The 19,524-nt window shown below is 41.9% G+C and overlaps 1 protein-coding gene and 1 long non-coding RNA gene across 2 annotated transcripts; one reads left to right on the top strand and one right to left on the bottom strand.

The window, feature by feature from the left end:
• The first annotated feature begins 1,504 nt into the window (after positions 1 to 1,504).
• Positions 1,505 to 14,866, top strand: LOC122778982. The gene is made up of 4 exons (XR_006361490.1): positions 1,505 to 1,673; positions 9,926 to 9,987; positions 12,137 to 12,192; positions 13,912 to 14,866. It is a non-coding gene; the product is annotated as an uncharacterized LOC122778982 (long non-coding RNA).
• Positions 14,867 to 16,123: 1,257 nt separating this feature from the next.
• Positions 16,124 to 17,148, bottom strand: ccl20a.3 (chemokine (C-C motif) ligand 20a, duplicate 3). Its single transcript, XM_044039800.1, has 4 exons — positions 16,900 to 17,148; positions 16,686 to 16,794; positions 16,488 to 16,562; positions 16,124 to 16,400 (listed from the first exon to the last, which is right to left on the bottom strand). The coding sequence occupies exons 1-4, from the start codon at positions 17,144 to 17,146 to the stop codon at positions 16,367 to 16,369; spliced, it is 465 nt and encodes a 154-aa protein (XP_043895735.1). The 5' UTR covers positions 17,147 to 17,148; the 3' UTR covers positions 16,124 to 16,366.
• Positions 17,149 to 19,524: the final 2,376 nt, after the last annotated feature.

Here is a 19,524-nt window from a genome sequence, read left to right as displayed (position 1 = left end):
GTGTGTGTACAAGAGGCCTGTAGGCCAGGGGTGATTTACTATTGTAATTACTCACACACAAAAGGGGTGGTGGAGTTTTTAATTCAACGCATCATCCCTGGAAAACGCCTAAAATGGACTCGGCTGCCTCCCCACAGTAGCACTGATGTGAGAAGAGGAACATGAGAAAGCTTTGAGCAGTATTGATTCAGCTGAGCACTCTCAGAGCCAGTACCAGAGGATCTGAAGAGAGAATTATCCATGCACCATTTCCCCCTCTGCTCCTGTGTGGAAAATTCTGCAGCTACAGCTTTCTCATAGCCTACATACAGCAGACACACACACACACACACACACACACACGCACTTGGGACCCCATGCAGGCACACGCATGCTTGGATGAATACACACATGCATAAAGTCATATGCACACACACACACATTCACACAGCTATTCCAGCTTCACTGCATTGACAAATCAAAGCCTTATCCCCCGTTTTAATCCATAACCAGCTAAAAAAAATATAGTATGGAACATTTCTGCATTAAAGTTTCTGAAAATGACAAGAACACTGTTATATAGTTTGGTGTGTAGTGCGCTTACATACACGCAAAACATTTCCAGCAATGTTTAATTCCCGATAAACATTTTCTATTCAAGGTGACAGACTTTTGGTCACGACTATAGGTACTGCTAACTTTTGGGGCAAACCTTCTTTCCTTAGCACGAGGAAAGAAATATTTTGTACAGCTGGTTAGCCAGTGTTTTTTAATTCATTTTATTCTGTGTATTGTCTCTGATGGATCATGATTACCTTATAAAGCAGAGAGACGCGTAAGGGAACCTACAAGACCTATGCATCAAGTTTCTTGTTTCTGCTTTAAAACACATAGTAGGACAAATATCATAGTGTACGTTAAATTTTTACATTCACATGACCACAACTTACCTCCAGAGACCAGAAAAAGTCTACACTAAAAGAAAAACACACAAAATAATAATGGTTGATGTATTTCCATTAAATTGTGTTAGTCCAGCACTTTAAAATAAGTTTTTCATAAAAGATTGGTATAGGCATACTTCGTCTCTGCACCACATCATTTTAGTGTTGAAAATGACTGTGATGTGCTGATAGCACCATGATCCCAAAGCCTTTATTCAATACTCAGAGGTCATTACAGTCACTAATAGCCACCACAGACAGACTCAACACAAGTGCTCCATCTTAGGCTGTGAATCCATCCGAAGAGATTATTAGAAGCTATGACTGTAGTGAATAAATCCACCAATGAAATGTGAATTCCTGAGACACAGGCCATTGTCTGCGTGTTGCCCTATCCTCCTCAACTCCCCACCCGGTTTCTCCTTAATAATGCACGACAGGCCACCTCCCCGTCCAATAGCAGCGCGGCATTTCATCAAACTATCTCCTGTGAGCCAATCCTGGTGCTCCCGGCGATCCGTGCGCACCGGAGCGCCCTCCCTCCTGCCTCACACACACACACACACACACGCGGACGTAATCTGTGGATCAGGAAGGCGAGCTCTCTCAGTCCAGTCTGTACAGAGCTGCTGTCGGGGTGGAGGTGGACGTGTGACGAGAGGCGGAACAACCTCTGTGGTGGACTTGAAGAAATCACACCAGGAGTGAGGTCCTGCAGTTTTACGCGCAGGATGGTGAAGGTGGACAGATGTAAGTATGTGTTTCTATGTAGAGTGAGGCAGGTTGTGTTGCATCTATAAGAATTATGCGTAAACTGCTTTAGTTTAAAAAAAAAAAGGTAATTTAATGTGGTGATGTGTAATAATGCACATGCACATGGAGTGAAATTGTCTTAGAATGTGAGCGGGTTGACGCTCAGTAGAACTAATTCAAAATCACATTATATGAATTTTAGTCAGACGCCAGTGGATGAAAAAAAGCGCGTCTTTCATCGGTCATTTCATGAGGACATGATGCGTCTGACTGGGGCAAAAACCCGATTTGTGATTGGTCTGTTGGAGACGCACACTTCAACTTTTACAACGCCGTGTGTGCCAGAGCAGAAGCGCCGACGGTACACGGTGTACAGAAAACGCCGTGGACTTGGAAAGTTTGCACGAAATGTCCAAAGAGGGATCATATGGTCGAGAGGCTCCGACCGACCGATATAACTTTGGTTCATTTCATTCATCACCACACAGTCTTCTTCCCCTGCTGCCCCTCCGTGAACGCACTGATAAATGGTGGCTATTATTTTTCAGCAGAACAATGCGCAGCGGCTTTGTGAGGACCATCTGTCATTGTATCGACATTACAGCAGCGCTTCTCCTGTCCTTACGAGTCCCAGTGACACACCTGAAGAGAGAGAGCGAGAGAGAAAGAGAAAGAGAGAGAGACAGAGAGGGGGAAACAACAGACAGCGATCACTCCCAGCCGACACCCGTCTCTCACCAAGCACTGACTCATGCTGTGTGGATGATGGGTGCGTAACGCAGCCAGAGAACAAACCGAGCTCTGCTTTAACATTTTTATCCTAAGGTCCTGTGTGTGCTTACCGTGCGTGTGTGTGTGTTTCTGAACATGAGCGATAGTGGAAGGACTATAGGCAACAACCCTTGCTTTGCGCATGCTGAATTCACGGAAAGTGCCTTTACGCATGTGACTTACTCAGGGAATTATGGCCTGTAGGTGTAGCACATGGCATAAAGAGCCAGACTGCCATTTTCCGAGTGTCCAGCACTGGCAGCCCCTCAGTCACCATTTATCTTTAACTACCATGTTTTCATTTAATTATAGAATCACTCCAGAAAGGCAAAAATAACACTAGGCTACTGTTTTCAAAGTTAAATACACATTCATTAAAAGTATAAGCTGCTCGGCCTGAACAATCAAACAGAAAAGTGGGAACATCGTATTTGGCGAGTCACAAAGGCGTCAGTTTAATCATTCTATTTTTGATTCCTCTATATCCTGTGCCAGTCAGCAAAAGTAATACTTGCATGCATGTCTTTGTTTCACATCTTTGCATGAAAGTATTCCTTCTTTTTTTCTTTTTTTTTTGATGTTAGCTCATGTTTTCGTGTTCCATCAGCATTGTTGAACTAAGGTGAAAAGAGTGTCACGAATCAAAGATATCTGCATAAACAATCTCAGTCAGATGTGTTCACCACAGAGCTCAGCACTTTTCTATACATGCATAAAGCTTAAACATCCCCCACTGTGGCACTGAGCCCAGTGGCCACTTTGAGTTGATGCACACTGACCAAATAAGCACACATCACCACGAGCTGCACACATTCACACCGTCTGATTTTTTCTGACCCTCCAGGTAGTTTAATGCAGCTGAGGCAGGATTTTTTTTTGATTTTCTTTTTTTCTTTTTTTTTGAGAAGACTCTGGAAACTGCATGCTTAGTCTCTCGGCTTGCAGTGCCAAGCACTAATATGCCTTAAGGTTAATGAGGCAGTCTACATAAATTCTTCTGCCATCTGGATATCGTAGGTCTAGACGCTTAGTGCAGCACTACATTTTACTGGCTATGGATTGAACACAGTGTGCTTTAATGAAAACTATAAATGCATAGGTTTGTGCGAAACAACCACCATTTATCTTGTGCTGGCAGTTATACGGCACATAGTTAAAATTTCCTCTACATAATTTAGTGGGAATATTTTTTTGATCTCGGTGTATGAGCAGCGGCGATAAGTGCTGATATGATCAGCTGTGATAGACTCCCTTCCGTCCCTCTCAGGGGCCGAGTTACACATAATTCACTTTAGCTTTGTCCCCTTACGAGGAGAAAAAGCAGCCGCCGTCTCCTCACAGCAAAGAGCAGTGGATGTCGAAGAGCATTTCGGTGTAATTCACTTTCCACCGGCGAGTTATCAGGGTGGGGTGAGTGACTGGAGCAAAGCCGCTGCCTTCCTGCTAACGGTAATGTGGGCAGAAGGTTGGTTGGATACTGGCTTGTCTTATCTCCTGCTGAAGCTATGATCATCATTCCTATGTAGCTCATTATCACATTTGATGAGTTTCATCAGCTGCGCCCTGCAATTATGCTGAGAAGCAACCTGCCATCACAGTGGAGAGGCTCTCAAACCGCACGGCCTCCGCCGCTCCTCCGCGGTCTCTTTTCTCGGCACAATTCAAATTAAGGAATAATGTTTTGGATGTAGTTCTTGTCAGTTGGTGGGAAATGTAACTCTGTGAGCATCGGGGAGTCCCATTTCGCCACCGCATATCTCCCAGCGGTTCTTTCCCTGCTGCCATCAAGCAGTGATCACACAAATCAGGAGGAAGTGCTCATTCACTTTCCCTCTCTCTCTGATTCTCTCGAGTCATTATGAAAGACAACATTAAAACTTGTATAATTAGGTTTTTTCTTTTTCTTTTGTTTTTTTTTAAACTGTAGATAATAAACTAAAGATACAAGTCAGAATATTTACGTATTTTTTTTCCACTTAAATGTTCATCCGTGGATCCAAAACCGAAATTCCTGTTGCAGCTATTTAGCAGATACACTTGGTTTGTCTTTGTGTAAATGAAGTTAAGGGTTAGACGAGGTCATTGCTTCAGAAACCTGCGTCCATCTGTGTTTGCACTGCTCGTTGTGTGTGTGTGTGTGTGTGTGCAGTTGTTGTTTTTAGGTTAAATGCAAAGGTTAGGTAACGAGACCTTGCTCTCTGCCTCGGGCCTATCTGAGCAGATGACCGCTGACCTTCTGTCTCGCTCAGGGGCTCAGGTTTGCTCGGGTCAGGCCAGGTGGCTTTCAAGGGCCCACCGGACTGTTCGGGGGCACATGGCGTTTGAACTCTTTCCACTCGAGGAACAGAACGTGCTCTCTGGTTTAATTAAAGCATTCTCACAGCTTATGTGTGAATATGTGCGTTACCTGTGTTACAGAAGATGTCATGGGATTAGAGAACACTGATTAAAAGGTTAGGGAAACTTGTTGGGACCTGTTAAACCCAGCACATCTGCTCTGTGGAATATTTCAATTTCACCCGTTCCTCCACGCGCAATTAAGTCTGACATTTTTCTGATAATTCAAAGGCTCCTTTTATCTAGAGCAGAAGTTCCCAACTAGGGGAGCCCAACCACGTCTGAGGGGGCACAAAATCCCACAGGGGGTCGTGAGTCTCTTTTGATTTTAAGGGGGTAATCATTTTTATATGTAAAATCTAGACAGCATAGCATTTTTTTTATGAGAGGGAACAACTTAAGTTAAGGGTTTCTGTTTGATTACTGGGTCTTGAAGTGCAAGGAAAAAAGCTAATTGTTAAGCGTCCCAGAGAGAAGTGTACTCAATTTCTCAAAAAAGACGGCTCAGGGTCAGAGCTCCCATGAAAGGCCTGGACTTTTTTGATGTGTGTGAAAAAAAAAAAAAAAAAAAACAAAATGATCTGATACTTTATACAAACGTCAAAACATGGGTCCCTCAAGAAAAAGCTTGGGAACCACCTTCTAAAATTGAACAGCCTCCCTGGTTCTTTGACATGAGAGTTAACAGATTTACCAGTGGTTTGTCAAAGCCAGATTTGACCATCAGACTTTACTCTCAGCTCTTTCGTGAGACGCTCCAGCTGCTGTGTGACCCGCTCCTAATGTGAGGCACGGTAGCTGTAAGACAAAAAAAAAAAACACATCGCATTAGTCCCGATCTTGTCACAGCTGAGAGAAACAGCCTGTCTCAATTCTGTCACAACATGCCCGCCATTGTATCGCCAATGTACAATAAACTGCGAGAAACTCCCCATGGAAATTTTGGAATCTTTCCCATTGTTCTTAAAGGAAAAGGGGGCTTTCATATGGAAGTGGGGAACGCCAGGAAATGACAGGCATTCTTTGTGCACTATTTGAAAATAAACTGGTGGGTCCTCGCTTCCCTCTCGACAGCTGAGCATAAAAGAGAAAATAAGAGGACAGGATTACGGTTTTAACAATGCCACAATGGCGTTTTCACTTGGTTACATTATATGCTGCAATTGGTCGCGAAAATATATTTTCACATCCAGTGTACAGTTGTAGTGCTTTTGTCAAGGGCTTTGCACTCTTTTTTTTTAATGCATTGGGTGCATTCATATTTCCCTCTTTATTTGTACTTATTTTGCCTTATCTTCCCCCCCCGGCTTTAAGTACAAGCCGCTGTTTGAGTTCTGCTTTATGAGGCGTGACAGTGAGGTCTGGGTGCCGAGGCAGGCCGTGTGGACTGGAACGTAAAGCTTTACATTCAGCTCGCTGCGGTCGGGGTTTGGGGAGGACTTAAACTCACTTCACCCCTATACAATACCTCGTATACAGGAACTGCCTTCATTCTGCTGAGCTGGCACGAAAGTTAAGAACTATGGGGGCGGGGGGGTTAGGAAGAAAGGGGCTCTCTCCTTTTTTAACCTCACAGGTTTTAACTGCACACATATGTACACTTACTACCTTTAATAAGGAAGAATGTAAGCTGAAAGAAAAGTATTAGCACCTGGTCTTGATCTTTGATTGATGCACATATGTCAATTAATACAACTCTCATATGTAATCTGGCACCAGGTGTTTGGAGTCTCTGCATGACTTCCTCCCCTTTACTTTTGAGATTTAATGACTTTTAGGAATTTTTTTTAACAGGCCGGTCAGTCTCGCCGAACCTCAGATTAACACTCACACCTTACTCCCTCCTCTCCTCCTCCTCCTCCTCCTCCTCCTCCTGCTGCTGCTGCAGCTCGTCCTCCTCTTGTTTTTTTTTTCCCACCAGACCAGTGGTAGTTCCCAGGTATTCGACCAGTGTAGCGTAGCCGGGGAGGCTGCTTGTTCTGTCCCTCTGAGACAAAGGCGGCGTGCCTCAAGCAGAGGGATGAAAGGAAACAGTGCTGTGCAGCCACTCCTTTTTACAATGGGAGACCTTCATAGTGAGGTTGTAGAGCAAATAACCACCTTCTCTCTTCCTTTTTTTAACGAGCACCGGGACTGTGTTTTTTGGAGGAGGAGGAGCAGTGCTGCATGTAGACGCGTAGATGTGAGTCCGGTGCGCATGCAAACATACAAAGAGGAAAAGGCTGCCTGTCCTTTATGTCTACGTACACAGACTGTCTTACACCTGTTCGGTTTCAGCGGACAGATGGTGCTTCTCCTGCTCAAAATGTTTCCTGTATTAAGGCTTCTTTTTTTTTCGCTTTGGCAACACATGTAGTGAGAGAGCTGAACCAACAGAAATATAGCTTTTAAATTGCATTTCACATTTTTGGTAAAAAAAAAAATATATATATATATCATTCTTTACGATCCTTTAAACTTTAAAAATCTTTCCTGCTGAGACTGAATTAGCCACAAGATGGAAACATAAATGCACATGTGTCTCAAAGACTGTTTTTTTTTCTTCCTCTATAGTTTTATCTGGAATTTCCAAGTCAAACTGATATTACTGAACGACACCTTCACACACTAGTCATTACCAATAGTTTCACCACATTATTACATGCCTCCACTTGACTTTAATTGTACATATGCCACAGTCACCCCAGTGGTGCTCAGTCTGTGGAGTTACCATCTCGGGTGGTGGTCAGTGGGAGGGAGCGGAAGCTGCAAGATGAGAGGTCATTTTATGGCTCCTGAGACAACCTGTTCTCAGGCACTTCTCTTCTGGCACTTTTTTATGACATCATAAAGCCGTCCATTTCCTCTAACCAGCCCTAGGTGGGTATAAAGGACATACCTGGCCAGTAATTGTCTGTCTGGACCTCTCATTTGTCAGTCTCTTTCCACCGCTGTGGACGTCCTCCAGTCTCTCAGTCTCTGCCTGAACAAAGTTGTGTCTCTCAGATGTGGACAGCAGTAAAAACAGTGATTTATTTGATGTGTGATAGGCTAAAGAAGGGTTTTCTGTAGTGTGGTATTTTCGTAGATGCCTCTTACTGCACCTTTGTTTAGGTCAGAAGGGGGGTGGGGGGGGGTCACCCACGTTCCACGTCTTTTCTTCATGCATGTGCACTTCAGGCTGACAAACGTGCCCCTTTCTGACCTATTGATACCTTTTGTTTGTTGAAGTCTGCGGACGAAGATCTGAGAAGAAAGGGTCAGGGGAAGAAAGAAGATTTTTTTTTTGTTGAGAGGGTGAAAGGAGAAGCCCTCGGGAACATTCAGCGTCCACATTCATCTGATGCTCAGCTGGGGCTCCTCGGGGAGACAGGAACAATACTTGCACCAGCACGACAACATTCCTTGGGGTTAAAAAGGTCGGGGGTCACACAAGAACCCCACCCATCTAATCAGTCCCAAGACTCTAAGTTGGTGCATTTGCTTTTGTGTTTACGTCTTTGCACTTGTTGAACAGAGCCTGCACCTTGTGTTGCTCTGTGCTCTGTGTTTTCTACTTGACTGGACTTCTTTTTCTAACGTACAGTGCAGATTGATTTGTAATGTACCTTTTTGGCTTCAGTTGAATTTATTGCATTATAGATTTGAAACAAGGTGAAGCATCACCATGAGATATTATTCAGATTAGGACTGTCAGCATTAGCACATTAATTGTGAATCATTTGGGGCTGACTTTAATGTTTTCTTTTTTATTGCATTAATCAGGTGTAATTTCTCGCACCAGTGTACCATGTCAGTCTGTCAGTGTCGCACTTAACAGCAGATGGCGTGCAACAAAAAAAAACTCTGATTTTGGGAAAACGTCTGTGCATCAGTCACTTCAGTCAGGAAGTGAAATAAATAAATAAATAAATGGAGCTGCAGCTTTGCTAAGAGACGCTGAGACAAGGCCATAAATGGTTCTGCTGCTTCTCTGCAAACTGGTACATTAGCATTTGTGAAGTAGACGTCGTCGTACCTCAGTTTCACTGGTCAGTTGTTGTTTTACATGGTTGAAATGGACTTAAAACTGTCGTAAATTTCAAATGAGTACAATTTTAAACTAGTTGAAAACTATACATTAATACAAGGACAAGAATGTATACAGAGAGGAATCGTTGGTCACGTTTATGTGTTGCGTTTTAAGTGGCACGGAACATAGATGAATGAGATTTAGAACCATTAAATTGCAGCCTTTAGTGATTTAGTAACCGTGCTGTTTCAAATTGGGATTTTGATTTGAAAACAGTACATTTTTCAGCTCTACTTTATCTCTTTTGCTCTTTTATAATGTTCAGCCATACTTGGCACACTGGTGCGAGTAGCTCACATGTAAAGTAGATTGAGAGAGTTGCATGTCTTGGTCGAGCGTCAGAGAGAGAGCGATAGAGAGGATTGCTACGGGGAAATGAAACATATTCAATTAGCTAAAAGCTGCAAAGAAATGCAAATTAAGACAGAGTCTATTTTTATGGAGGTAGCCTATGGCTTCTATAGTATCACAGCCAGATGTTTGGCAAGCCCTGGAAAAAAAAGAACAACCACAAAGCAGCCAGAATGTGATTCATCTCCATATTTTTGATTTAAATTCCCACTTTACATGATCAACCCCACAACACATTAATACTAATGAACGCCCTGTAGATTCTCTGAGTCATATTTGCCCTCTTTTATGAAAAAACAAACAAACACTTGGTTATTTTCATGTGTGCGTCTCACAGCACACGACAAATAAAGTCTGAAGGCTGGCATTAAAGTGGAGCATATGTATGTGTAGGCACAGGGTAGCGTGTGGGGCTCCCGCAGGCAGACTGCCGGTCTGTTAGTCATTACAAATGAATGTACAGTATACACTGCTGTGGACATATAGCTACATTAAAGCCTCACCCATGGCCGCATCAGACCACCCCAGAGACACACCACTGGCACTTCCTCCGCCCACTCCCAGCACTCAGCCTCAGGGGAAACGTGTTTTGGGATTTCCGGCGGATGCACTGGACATTAATTGTGTCGGAAACTTTCTAATGAAAATCAGATTAAAAGGTAGATTCCCAGGAAACATGAGATCCAGTCTATGTCTAACTGTTTTTGTGTTTATATCTGCTTCTGTCGTCCACCTGCAGGTTCACATCGTGCCTCCACGTGCTGACATTGACAGGGACTCCGTTAAGATTGTTTCCAGCAGGTATACTGCGCGCCGTCGCTGCCACATACTTCCTCTATCCCTGAGTTTTCACATCCTTTTGTCCAGCCTCTTAGAGTAGAGTAGCGTCATAGAAAGTAGACATAGCGTATAGCGTGAATCAGTGTACAGTAGGAGACGTGGAGGAGACATCGCTCTCCATTAGTCTGCAGTTAAGAATGAAAGCCTATCTGGCTGCAGCTGTGGTGGAGCTGCAAAGACGGGGGACATTTATTGTCAGGAACAAATAGAGGCCTTTTTATTTTGTCTAGCAGCTGACGCCTCTCCCCTCCCACTCCTCCAAAACCGCTTTTGTCAGTAATGTAGAGTGGCCTGTTCAGGCAAGAAGAACAAGAGACCATGAAAGTTTTACAGCGTAAAAAAAAAGCAAAATAAATAAAATGCAGGGTTTGTCTGTCAGTGGTGTGCTCACAGAGGAGAGGCCCGGCTGGTTGCCATATGGTGTAATTATCTGCCATTTCAAGATTTTCCCTACATCAATGTAGTGTTTAAATATATACTGTGTGTGTGTGTGTGTGTGTGTGTGTGAGAGAGAGATTTGATCTCTTGTACCCCTGGTGTAATGTTGAAACTCTGTGGCCTGCAGTTCGGCCCAAGCCATTTAAACTGGTTTAGCTATGATTTCCCCACTCAAACCCCGCAGTTAACCCCCCCGTCCCCCGCGCACCCCCTGTGAGCCCTCCCTCCGATTCACACACGCACATATACACACAGAGTATCTGAACACAAAAGAAATATTCAGCTGTAGAGAGGGGGGTCCCTGAGAGGGCGCAACATTGAACTGGGATTAAGAAGAAATGGCTGGCTGACATTGGGGTTGCCATGGCAAAGCCCCCTTTTCTCCTCTCCCTCAACCCGCCGCCTATTTTTCATTTTAGGTCTCATTGTGGGGCGAGGTGTTTGCGTGTGTGTGTGTGAGAGAGAGAGAGACAGAGAGAGACTGTGATGCAGGGAAGATGTAATATGGCTTATGAATTTAGTCTCTTATCTGATGCCGCTCTGCTTTACCCTGAGAGAAATGAGATTTCGAGTTTGCGTGCTCCGTCAAGAAAATACACCCGGAAAACACTCTATTGTGTTTTCTGTTATTTACTAAGTGACTGTAAATATTTTACTACATTATCGGACGTTATTTCTCTCTGGTGAAACACATTTCTCTCTCTCTCTACGACCACACAAATCACTCTGAACATTTGTGCATATTCATGAAGGGCAATTATTCAAAGATCCAAACCTACTCACGGGACAAAAAGCAAATTGTCTGTTTTATGACTTTCTGAATTATAGCTGCAATAATGTCATGCATTAGTCATCCATTGTAGCCAGTCTATTATCATCGAGCCTGACGGTGGCCTGCCAGCCCGGCAGAGTAATGGATGCAGGTCTAGCTCGCTGGATGACATCAGCACCCTAAGCCGATGAATGAACATAGACCAGCGTTCACCGTCCTGACGTCAGCCCCTCAGTCTGTGCAGCAGCGCGCTGACACTGTCGGTAGTTGTTCCCCAGCAGAGATGCTCTGCGTCTGACAATGGGAGCTCTCAGTCTGTGGGCAGGCGACGACTGGGGCTTTAGAAGCTCGGCCGCACAGTGGGACATCATAGCATTGTTTCCTGCTCTAGATATCCATAAGCACAGAGAGAGGCTTTCAGACTCATCGTGCGTCAGTATATGCCTTTATAATTTTGCAGTTTGTTTGTAAAACTTATTTCGTTTCGCCGATCTGCAAACAGTACGTGTTGTCTTTGAACATTTGTCGATTAGCATGGATTTTTATTTTCTCAGGTTATGCCCCAGAACAAGGAAGTGAAATAGATGTCCTCCTGCTAATTGCACTGAAATATTACATCCAAATAATCAATAGTAATGTCATATTTCAGAGTCAGTGAAGGAATGGTAGCTGTGAAAACGCATCGTTGTTGCATCGATCGATGATATTTCTCGCGGAGCTTCCTCCCTGATATTTCTATCGCAACAGAAACCAATGAGAAAGACAATTTCAAAACCTAAAGGAAAGAAAAAAAAATAGCCGCATGGCTGAAGATCATTAAAAAGAGAGAGAGAAAATGTGTATATTGTTTGAAGATTACAGAACATTACAGCTCACGGTGTTTTTGTCTTTTCTTTGTAGACGCTATCACAGAAGACAGAAGAATTCACCGATGTGGCGGTAAAACAATGAAGCAGGTGTTCTCATTTTCGGTCCCAGCTTAAATACACTTCATGATGTGTTTTGTGTGGAAAACAAGCAGAGTTTGTCTCTGTCCCCCGTAGACCAGTGAACGCATTCTGCCACTGTCCTGTGTCATTACGTCTCCGTGCCGTGCGACTTGACCTCTGTGGTTTGATTGACGTCCCCGGCTCTGACCCGTCTCCCCTCTCCCCCCGTCTGTCCTCGCTCCTCCACACTCTGTCTTGTCTGTCAGCTCGGCTCACGGTCACGGCCTGTCGTCCTGCCTTGCCTTGCCTGCCTCGGTGAACATTCAACGCTGTCGGTGAGTTTTGGTATGGATACATGAAAACCATCGACCGTTGATTGTGCCCCGCGGCTCGCTCTGATGACGTCAGGAACGACGAGGAAAAGAAATGACTTAGAAAGGGCAAGTGGCCGCATGCAAATCCATTGTATATGCACAGAAGTGACACTCTTATTTCCACTGTACCAAAAGACCAAAGGTCACAATCAACATTCATTGCTGTCGCTGGGTTGGACTGTGTAGAAAAGCTCACTGAACAATGAGTGCAACTGTGGCCCAGATCTCTCTTGACTCGCGTCTCAGCCGACCGGATGTGAACGACTCTGATTTCTTTATTTATATATTTCTTGTTTTTTTTTACTTCTATTTTCTCCGCTCTTCCTCTTGCCTGGCACTGTGAGTCTTCAGGGGAAGAGAGGGAGAGAGGGAGAGAGAGTGATAGAGACACAAATAGACTTCTGGCTGCTTGATTGTCCTCCTCCTCTTCCTCCTCCTCCTTCTCCTCTCCTCTAATTGGTGGTTATGTGTGCAGCAAGGGGGAAGGAAGCAGAGTGAATGTGTAATCATTTGGAGTCTCTTCTCCTTTAGATGTTTCATCCTTCTCTTTTTTGTTTGTCTAATTATATACCGAGTTCAGTTAACTCTGTGTTAACTGAACTCTGCTGCCAACAATCAGCAACTTACAAAAAGAAGGGACAAGGTAAGTAAAAAAATAAGATTAAAGCACAAGCAACATAATTATGTGTAGTTTTTAGTAAAAAAAAAAAAAAGGTTTATAATCCTTGTGTTTCTGGTGCAAATGTGCCGGGAAGTAAGCAGACAGGACACTGTTGTTGCCTTCTGTGACTGAGGATGTCTCATTATTACATGTTTCATGAGACAGTCTGTCTGGTTTCCTACGTGCTTCAGCGTGTGTGTGTGTGTGTGTGTGCGCGCTGTGATTGAGGACCTGTCTGCTGGTCTCAGTGCGTGTTGTTTTGCGTCTACACTAAAGCCTGCTGCCTCATGGGAAAATGCTGTATATAACCTTGTCTTCTTTCAGACAGTCGCGGACCATCCCTCATTGTACCTCACTGACACCGCGTCCCCGATCACTAACTCATGTGGGGCAAACACACTTGATACGTGTAGGAATGTGTTTTATGCTCTCGTGTGAAGTGTTTACGTTTGCCGCGAAGTTTTTATGACTGTGTAATTCATTCATGCAATAAAGTTCAGTCGGAGCCGGTGCCCGAGTGTGTGACGTGGTTATTAAAATGCGTGAATTACATGTATAACCTATATTTAGTCGCGCTTTTACTCTTCCGACTGCCTTTTGCGCCTCAGTCCCGCTCGCTCCATATTTAACAGCATACAGTCCCTTTGTCATTTAGTAACCATGCTCCGTGTCCGTGGCCCTCTCTTCCCTGTCTCTTTGTATTATTCATAGAGAAGCACTCAGTGCACTGGTGCAGAACACTGGAGGTGACGTAAGAGTGGCTGCGAGCGTGGCGCTGGACTGTCATTTGGGATGGACTCGTGTGTGACTCACTTTGCTCTGCCAACAGCCACAGCTGACAAGATGCACATCTGATAATAATTAGAAATAAGTGAATTGAAGGTTGTTGTTGTTGTTGTTGTTTTTCCAGGTCTTAAAAATCCTATACTTTTGTTGGAAAAAAACAAACAAAAAAAACAAAAAACAAAGTGAAATCCACTCGTGGACTATGCTGTAAACGGTGTAATGTTTTAAAGAAGCAGTTTAAAGTCCAGCAGTGAGCGTTAGTGCCCAGCCTGAGATAAGACTTTTGCTCACAAACAATAATAATAATAATAATAATAATAATAATAAAAAGATAAGAGTTGCTGAAATGTTCTTTAATAATTACATGTCAGCTTTGAAGCAGTGCTACCACCATCTAGTGTTGGAAGATGTTTAAGCAGTTTTATTCAGGAGTGACAGTGACTCAGTTACAGACCTTATGTTTTATTCTTGTAAAAGTGACAACATAAGGTTTGACTCGCTGACAAAATAAGTAAAAAGTAGAGTAAATTGAAAAAAAATGGAAGTGAATATATTGACCCTAACTGACTAAAGGTAATGCATATGGTGAATTATGATGTTATTTCCCAACTTCCTAATTTCCAAATCTAATAAGGATCTAATGAATCGAAAAAGAAAAAGAATAAGATACGTTCTACATGCAAATGAATGTTTTTCATTCAGAAACACGGTGGGTTTTCATTTGAATTATTGTAGTGATACCAATCGAGCTGCACAGAACTGCGAGACATGTCGCAGGTAATTGTTATAATCAATTGTAATAATTCAACAGTTTCATGAAATGACTGAAGGAAGACACTGAAAATAAAAACTGAAATAATAAATTCTGATTTATAATTGACTATTTTTCCTGTAAATTTCACATGTGGCTTGGACACTTCCTGGTACCTGATGTCTGATAAGAACTGAGTCTGGTTTTGTTGGGGAAATGTTGGTTTCTCTTCTCTCTCGGTCTTAGCCATGTTAAGTTAAATGCCTTGAAATAAGCAAGGTAAACGATTTAATCTGATGTTCAGTCTTGCTTAAAGGTTCAGTGCACAACATTTAGTAGGGTTTATTGCTATTACTTTAATACATTACCCATACATATGTTTAATATAAGCATACAATCTCTTTAAAATCTAAATAATGTTTAGTTTTGTAGCCTTTAAATAAACCTTGTATGTGTACTTTAGACAGGGGCCTTGCTTTACGGAGGTCACCACGTTTCTACAGCCAAGAAATCGAAGCGATTGTGGGTTTTGCGTTTGAAGCGGAAGCATACTGTGTAAATGGTATGTTTAAGCCACCGTAGTTCCATTATGTGTGTGGGGAAACGGAGGGGTGAGCGGAGGAATCTTCCGTCTGTTACAATCTGCAGTCTCTCCATTAGACGTCAGTCAGTGTCACACACTGGACCTTTCACTAAGAAAGAGCTTTTTCAGTCATGGAGATGTTCATTTTAAATTCCAGATACTATCAAACAATCAAATGTGTTATTTTGAATAAGTGTGTAAAAAATGTTTTTTAAAAAAACACATTTTGATTTAATTTTCCAACTGCAAACATTCATAATATATTTAGTATAGAGTCTCTTTTTTAAACTAAACTATAAAAAGACGAATATAGGGAGACATTTTGGCTCAAAAAGTTGAGTTTGAGGATTTTAGATATTCCTTTTTTTAAACATTTCACACATTAGCAGTTCCAGGACACACCTCTACCCAGAGCAGCAGCAGCAGCAGCAGCAGTCCCGGCAAAACATCATTACACAATGGCCTGCTAAATAAACAACAACACCTTGCTCTTGATCACAGCTGATGTCAGCATCATCGACAGTGGCATTCTCACGGGAATACCTGCCTGACTGCATGCTTTGAAAAAACACATGCCATGACTTCCTCCTGCTGATGTCACAGGACTTTCTCCACCTTCACTTCACTATTTCAACTGATTCTGAGCCACATGGCACAAAACTTTCCTGAGCGAGATAACACGTGCACGTTGTCAGGGGGATTTCACCCTCCTCCACTCAAGAGTCAATAACACAACAATAAACAATAAGAGAAAGAGACTTTATACGAATTATTATCTTTTTTTAATAAAACTTCAATGATTGCAATATATACAAATGCAAAAAAAAAAGTTAAAATAATGTAATGCTACGCTCTTATAACTGAGCTGATGGCCAAAGTGCACAGTAACACTTAGAAAAGGTGGTTGTTATTATTATTATAATTATAATTATATATTATAATATATTATGAAATACCATGGGTTGCTAGAAAAAAGGCAAAGCTGAGAAGGAATATGTTGCTGGCTCAGCTGAATAACTTCGTCTTGGAGGTTTGTATCTTCACTTTTATTTATTCATGTGAACCTTTTGTGCTCTGTTCCTGTAATGATAAAAAAAATGTCTTATTAATACTTTGCTGCTACATTTTATAGATTTGTACTCGATGTGTGTGTTTGAGAATTCTCACCTCAGACGTTCGACGTAGTCCATCACCCACTCCTTAGTGGGATCGGTGCACGTTTTACCCTTACTTGTGTGAAAACTGTAGAATTTAATAAAAAAAAAAGAGAAAAGAAGTAAATTAATTATCGTGACAAGTGATGAAGACCAATGTCATCTCTTGTACATCATGTCTGAATCAGGTAGTAAACGTGTCGATATTTACATGATGGCGTTGATGGGACACATCTCTTTATGATCCTGGACTGAGTATCCCTTGATTTTAGAAAATGGTAATTTTGTTTTCATGTATCGATTGCAGCAGTTACGATTCACTGTGACACGAGAAAATGAGAAAATAAACAACAAAGTAAATAAATAAATGCACATGTGCTATGATCAGGGAACTAAAGAGGCAAGAGAGGAAACATGATGCATACCTGCAGATGTCTCTGATAGCATGAGACAAAGAGTAAGAGCTGCGATGACTGCCACTGTCGCTTTGATTGACACCATGGCTTCCTCTGTGTTGGCTTTGCAGGCTTGTCTTGAGCGTCCACAGGTGGAGTCAGAGAGGTTGTGATGACAAAGTGGTGAATCGGAGCAGCTTTTATATATGTTCCTCAGAGAAACTTGAAATTTCCATGCAGAAAAAAAAGAACAGAGCCCTGCCCTCAGTAGAATCATGACACCATCACAGAAATTCCCCACATTAGCCCCAATTAGAAGAGAAAGGAGGATATGTGGGTTGTATGGGAGAGGGTAGGGCAGATTAAAGATCAAAGTGATGTCCTGTAGATCTGTTTGTGTACTTTTTACTCATTTTTGAAATTCTTTTTTTTTCTTTTTTTTTAAAGATCATGTTAACTAAAAATTCCCAACTATGTAGAAATGCCAAACATTTAAAAAAAAGCAAAGAAACAGGAAATGTTTACACTGTCAATATAAATAATATTGTGTCAATAAATGACGGTGTTAGATAAGTCTGAAATAAAGAGAATTCACTTCATGGCATAGTGACCGATATAATAGTTAAATTATTGGTTTCTGGTTTTCTAATGACCACACCTTCAGAAAGTCCTGTAGAACCAGTGCAACATGGGACATCACACAGGCGTGCCACTGACTCTCTACACCAACATGACACTATTAAAGATAGAATATAATTCGTTTGATGTCATTGCTTTGTGACATTTTGGAAGAGGATGAAATTTTGCTCAAGATGTAGCAGGTTCCTGTGGGTTGCATCAAGTGGGTCGATAGGTTTTTTTTCTAGGTCACAGGAACTTTACTAAACGCTCAAGACCTATTCAGCTCGAGGGAAAAGTACATATTGGACCGCTGAACTAGGTCACAATACGGTGAAATTCGTTTAGTTGTTCATCATAAACTTTCCGACAAACCCGCACCAAGTCTTATTTCCTCCCTACTAATTTCCTGCATCATGCATTCTCATACTATAATCTAGTCAGAGCATTATATTTAACTACAAGTTTGTTTGTTCTATTAAGGGTTTTTTCTGGGGGCCCTCCTAATCCCTCTGTGGTTTACAGGAAGGTACTGGCACTTTGTTGTCCAAATTTAATGCTTACAAATAAAGATAATATGAACCTTACTCTCAAAGGGATATTCTAGAAAAGCAGGTTTTTGTTAAAAACCAGACACAAAGACACTTAAACCAGAAAAGGGAGATTGAATTTCAAGTGCACAAAGCTGTTTGGTGATGTTTGGTATAAAATGTTTGCTTACTGTATAACATCTAAGGTACAGAATATACGTTTCCCTGGCTGATGAGTCAGACGTGGTACAGATGTTCGTGATATTTGAAGACAGGTGGGCTTGACCTGAATCTTCTGTGCCATGTGAAGGATGAGTGTGTACTGAGCAGGTCAGAAAACGGTTTCCTCACAGATAAAAAAATGATCTTGTGACCTGACTTGTTAAGAATGTTCCGAAATGATGGCGAACATACATTAGATTATAAGGAAGTGTGTGGTGAGACAGATAACTGGTGCATTCACTCCAAATATACAGCATCTCGTTGTAGCTAAATGGAGTAAAACTTTACTTTTTAACATCTTCTTTCTCACGATTGTGGTTACAAGTACCTCCATTCCACATTCCACCCATATAACATTACAGAGCATGACGGCGTTTCCATTTCACATCATACTTAAACTCCACCTTCAGAAACAAACATGATCAGTTCGTCTAAGGTGAGAATTCAGAGCAGATATTTGATTCACTGTTGAAGAGACGCTGAGGAAAGATTAAAAAAAAGAAGAAGAAGACGCATGTAGTAGCCTATGTGTTTCCGCATTGCTGCTGCTGTAGCTGTTGGCACTGAGTGAAAGGAGTAATTCATCAATGATGATCATTCTTTTCAGTATTAGCAGCACGCACTACCACAAAACTTGAATCCCTGTCAAACTGCTGAGATACAACACTCAACACAGGAGTTCAAATATTACTGCGACACCAAGAAAGCATGTGAAATAGCACACATTCCTTTCTGGGAGGTACACGTTAACTGACGGCTCTGCTGTCGTTATGACAGATGAACATCGCTTTATCTTCATAAAGTAAGTTCAGCATTATGCCAGGGTGTTCAACAGCTACATGTGAATCTCTCATGTTCTAAATGCAAAAGGTTGAGCTGCAGTGGATGAAGAAATCAACTAGAAAATGAACTTTTTCTACTCCGTATCTTTTCTCTTCTAAACCAATAAATGATTATTCGCCAACTTATTCATCTGTTTGACCACCCAGATCATTACAACTCTAACTGTAAAGTAAAGTAAAGTGAAGGTACATTAGGGATAAAAGTTTAAAAGAGAAACCAGTTTATTAGGTACACCAAGCTTAACACAACAGTCTCATAAAGGTTGAATGATATGATAATAATAATAATAAGTTTGTTTTGTCTTTTTAATTATTGGTCTTCTTTGTTTTATTTACCAAGTACTTTATGAATTAAGTCATTATTACTATTGCTATTATTATCATCTCTGCCTCACAGGTTATGTTTTTGGCTGTTTTTTTCTGGGGGATGTAGTTTATGTCTC

The sequence above is a fragment of the Solea senegalensis genome, linkage group LG1 (genome assembly GCF_019176455.1).
Source record: "Solea senegalensis isolate Sse05_10M linkage group LG1, IFAPA_SoseM_1, whole genome shotgun sequence".
Lineage (NCBI taxonomy): Eukaryota > Metazoa > Chordata > Actinopteri > Pleuronectiformes > Soleidae > Solea > Solea senegalensis.
This window is presented reverse-complemented; position numbering and strand designations above follow the sequence as displayed.

Bases quoted from the DNA above. Each gene is read 5' to 3' on its own strand.
- ccl20a.3 (XM_044039800.1), bottom strand. From the start codon at position 17,146: ATGATTCTACTGAGGGCAGGGCTCTGTTCTTTTTTTTCTGCATGGAAA. The intron at 16,563-16,685 runs GTAAATATCGAC...TAAATTCTACAG, and splicing joins TGTCCCATCAACGCCATCAT to TTTTCACACAAGTAAGGGTA. The intron at 16,401-16,487 runs GTGAGAATTCTC...TTATCATTACAG, and splicing joins GACTACGTCGAACGTCTGAG to GAACAGAGCACAAAAGGTTC.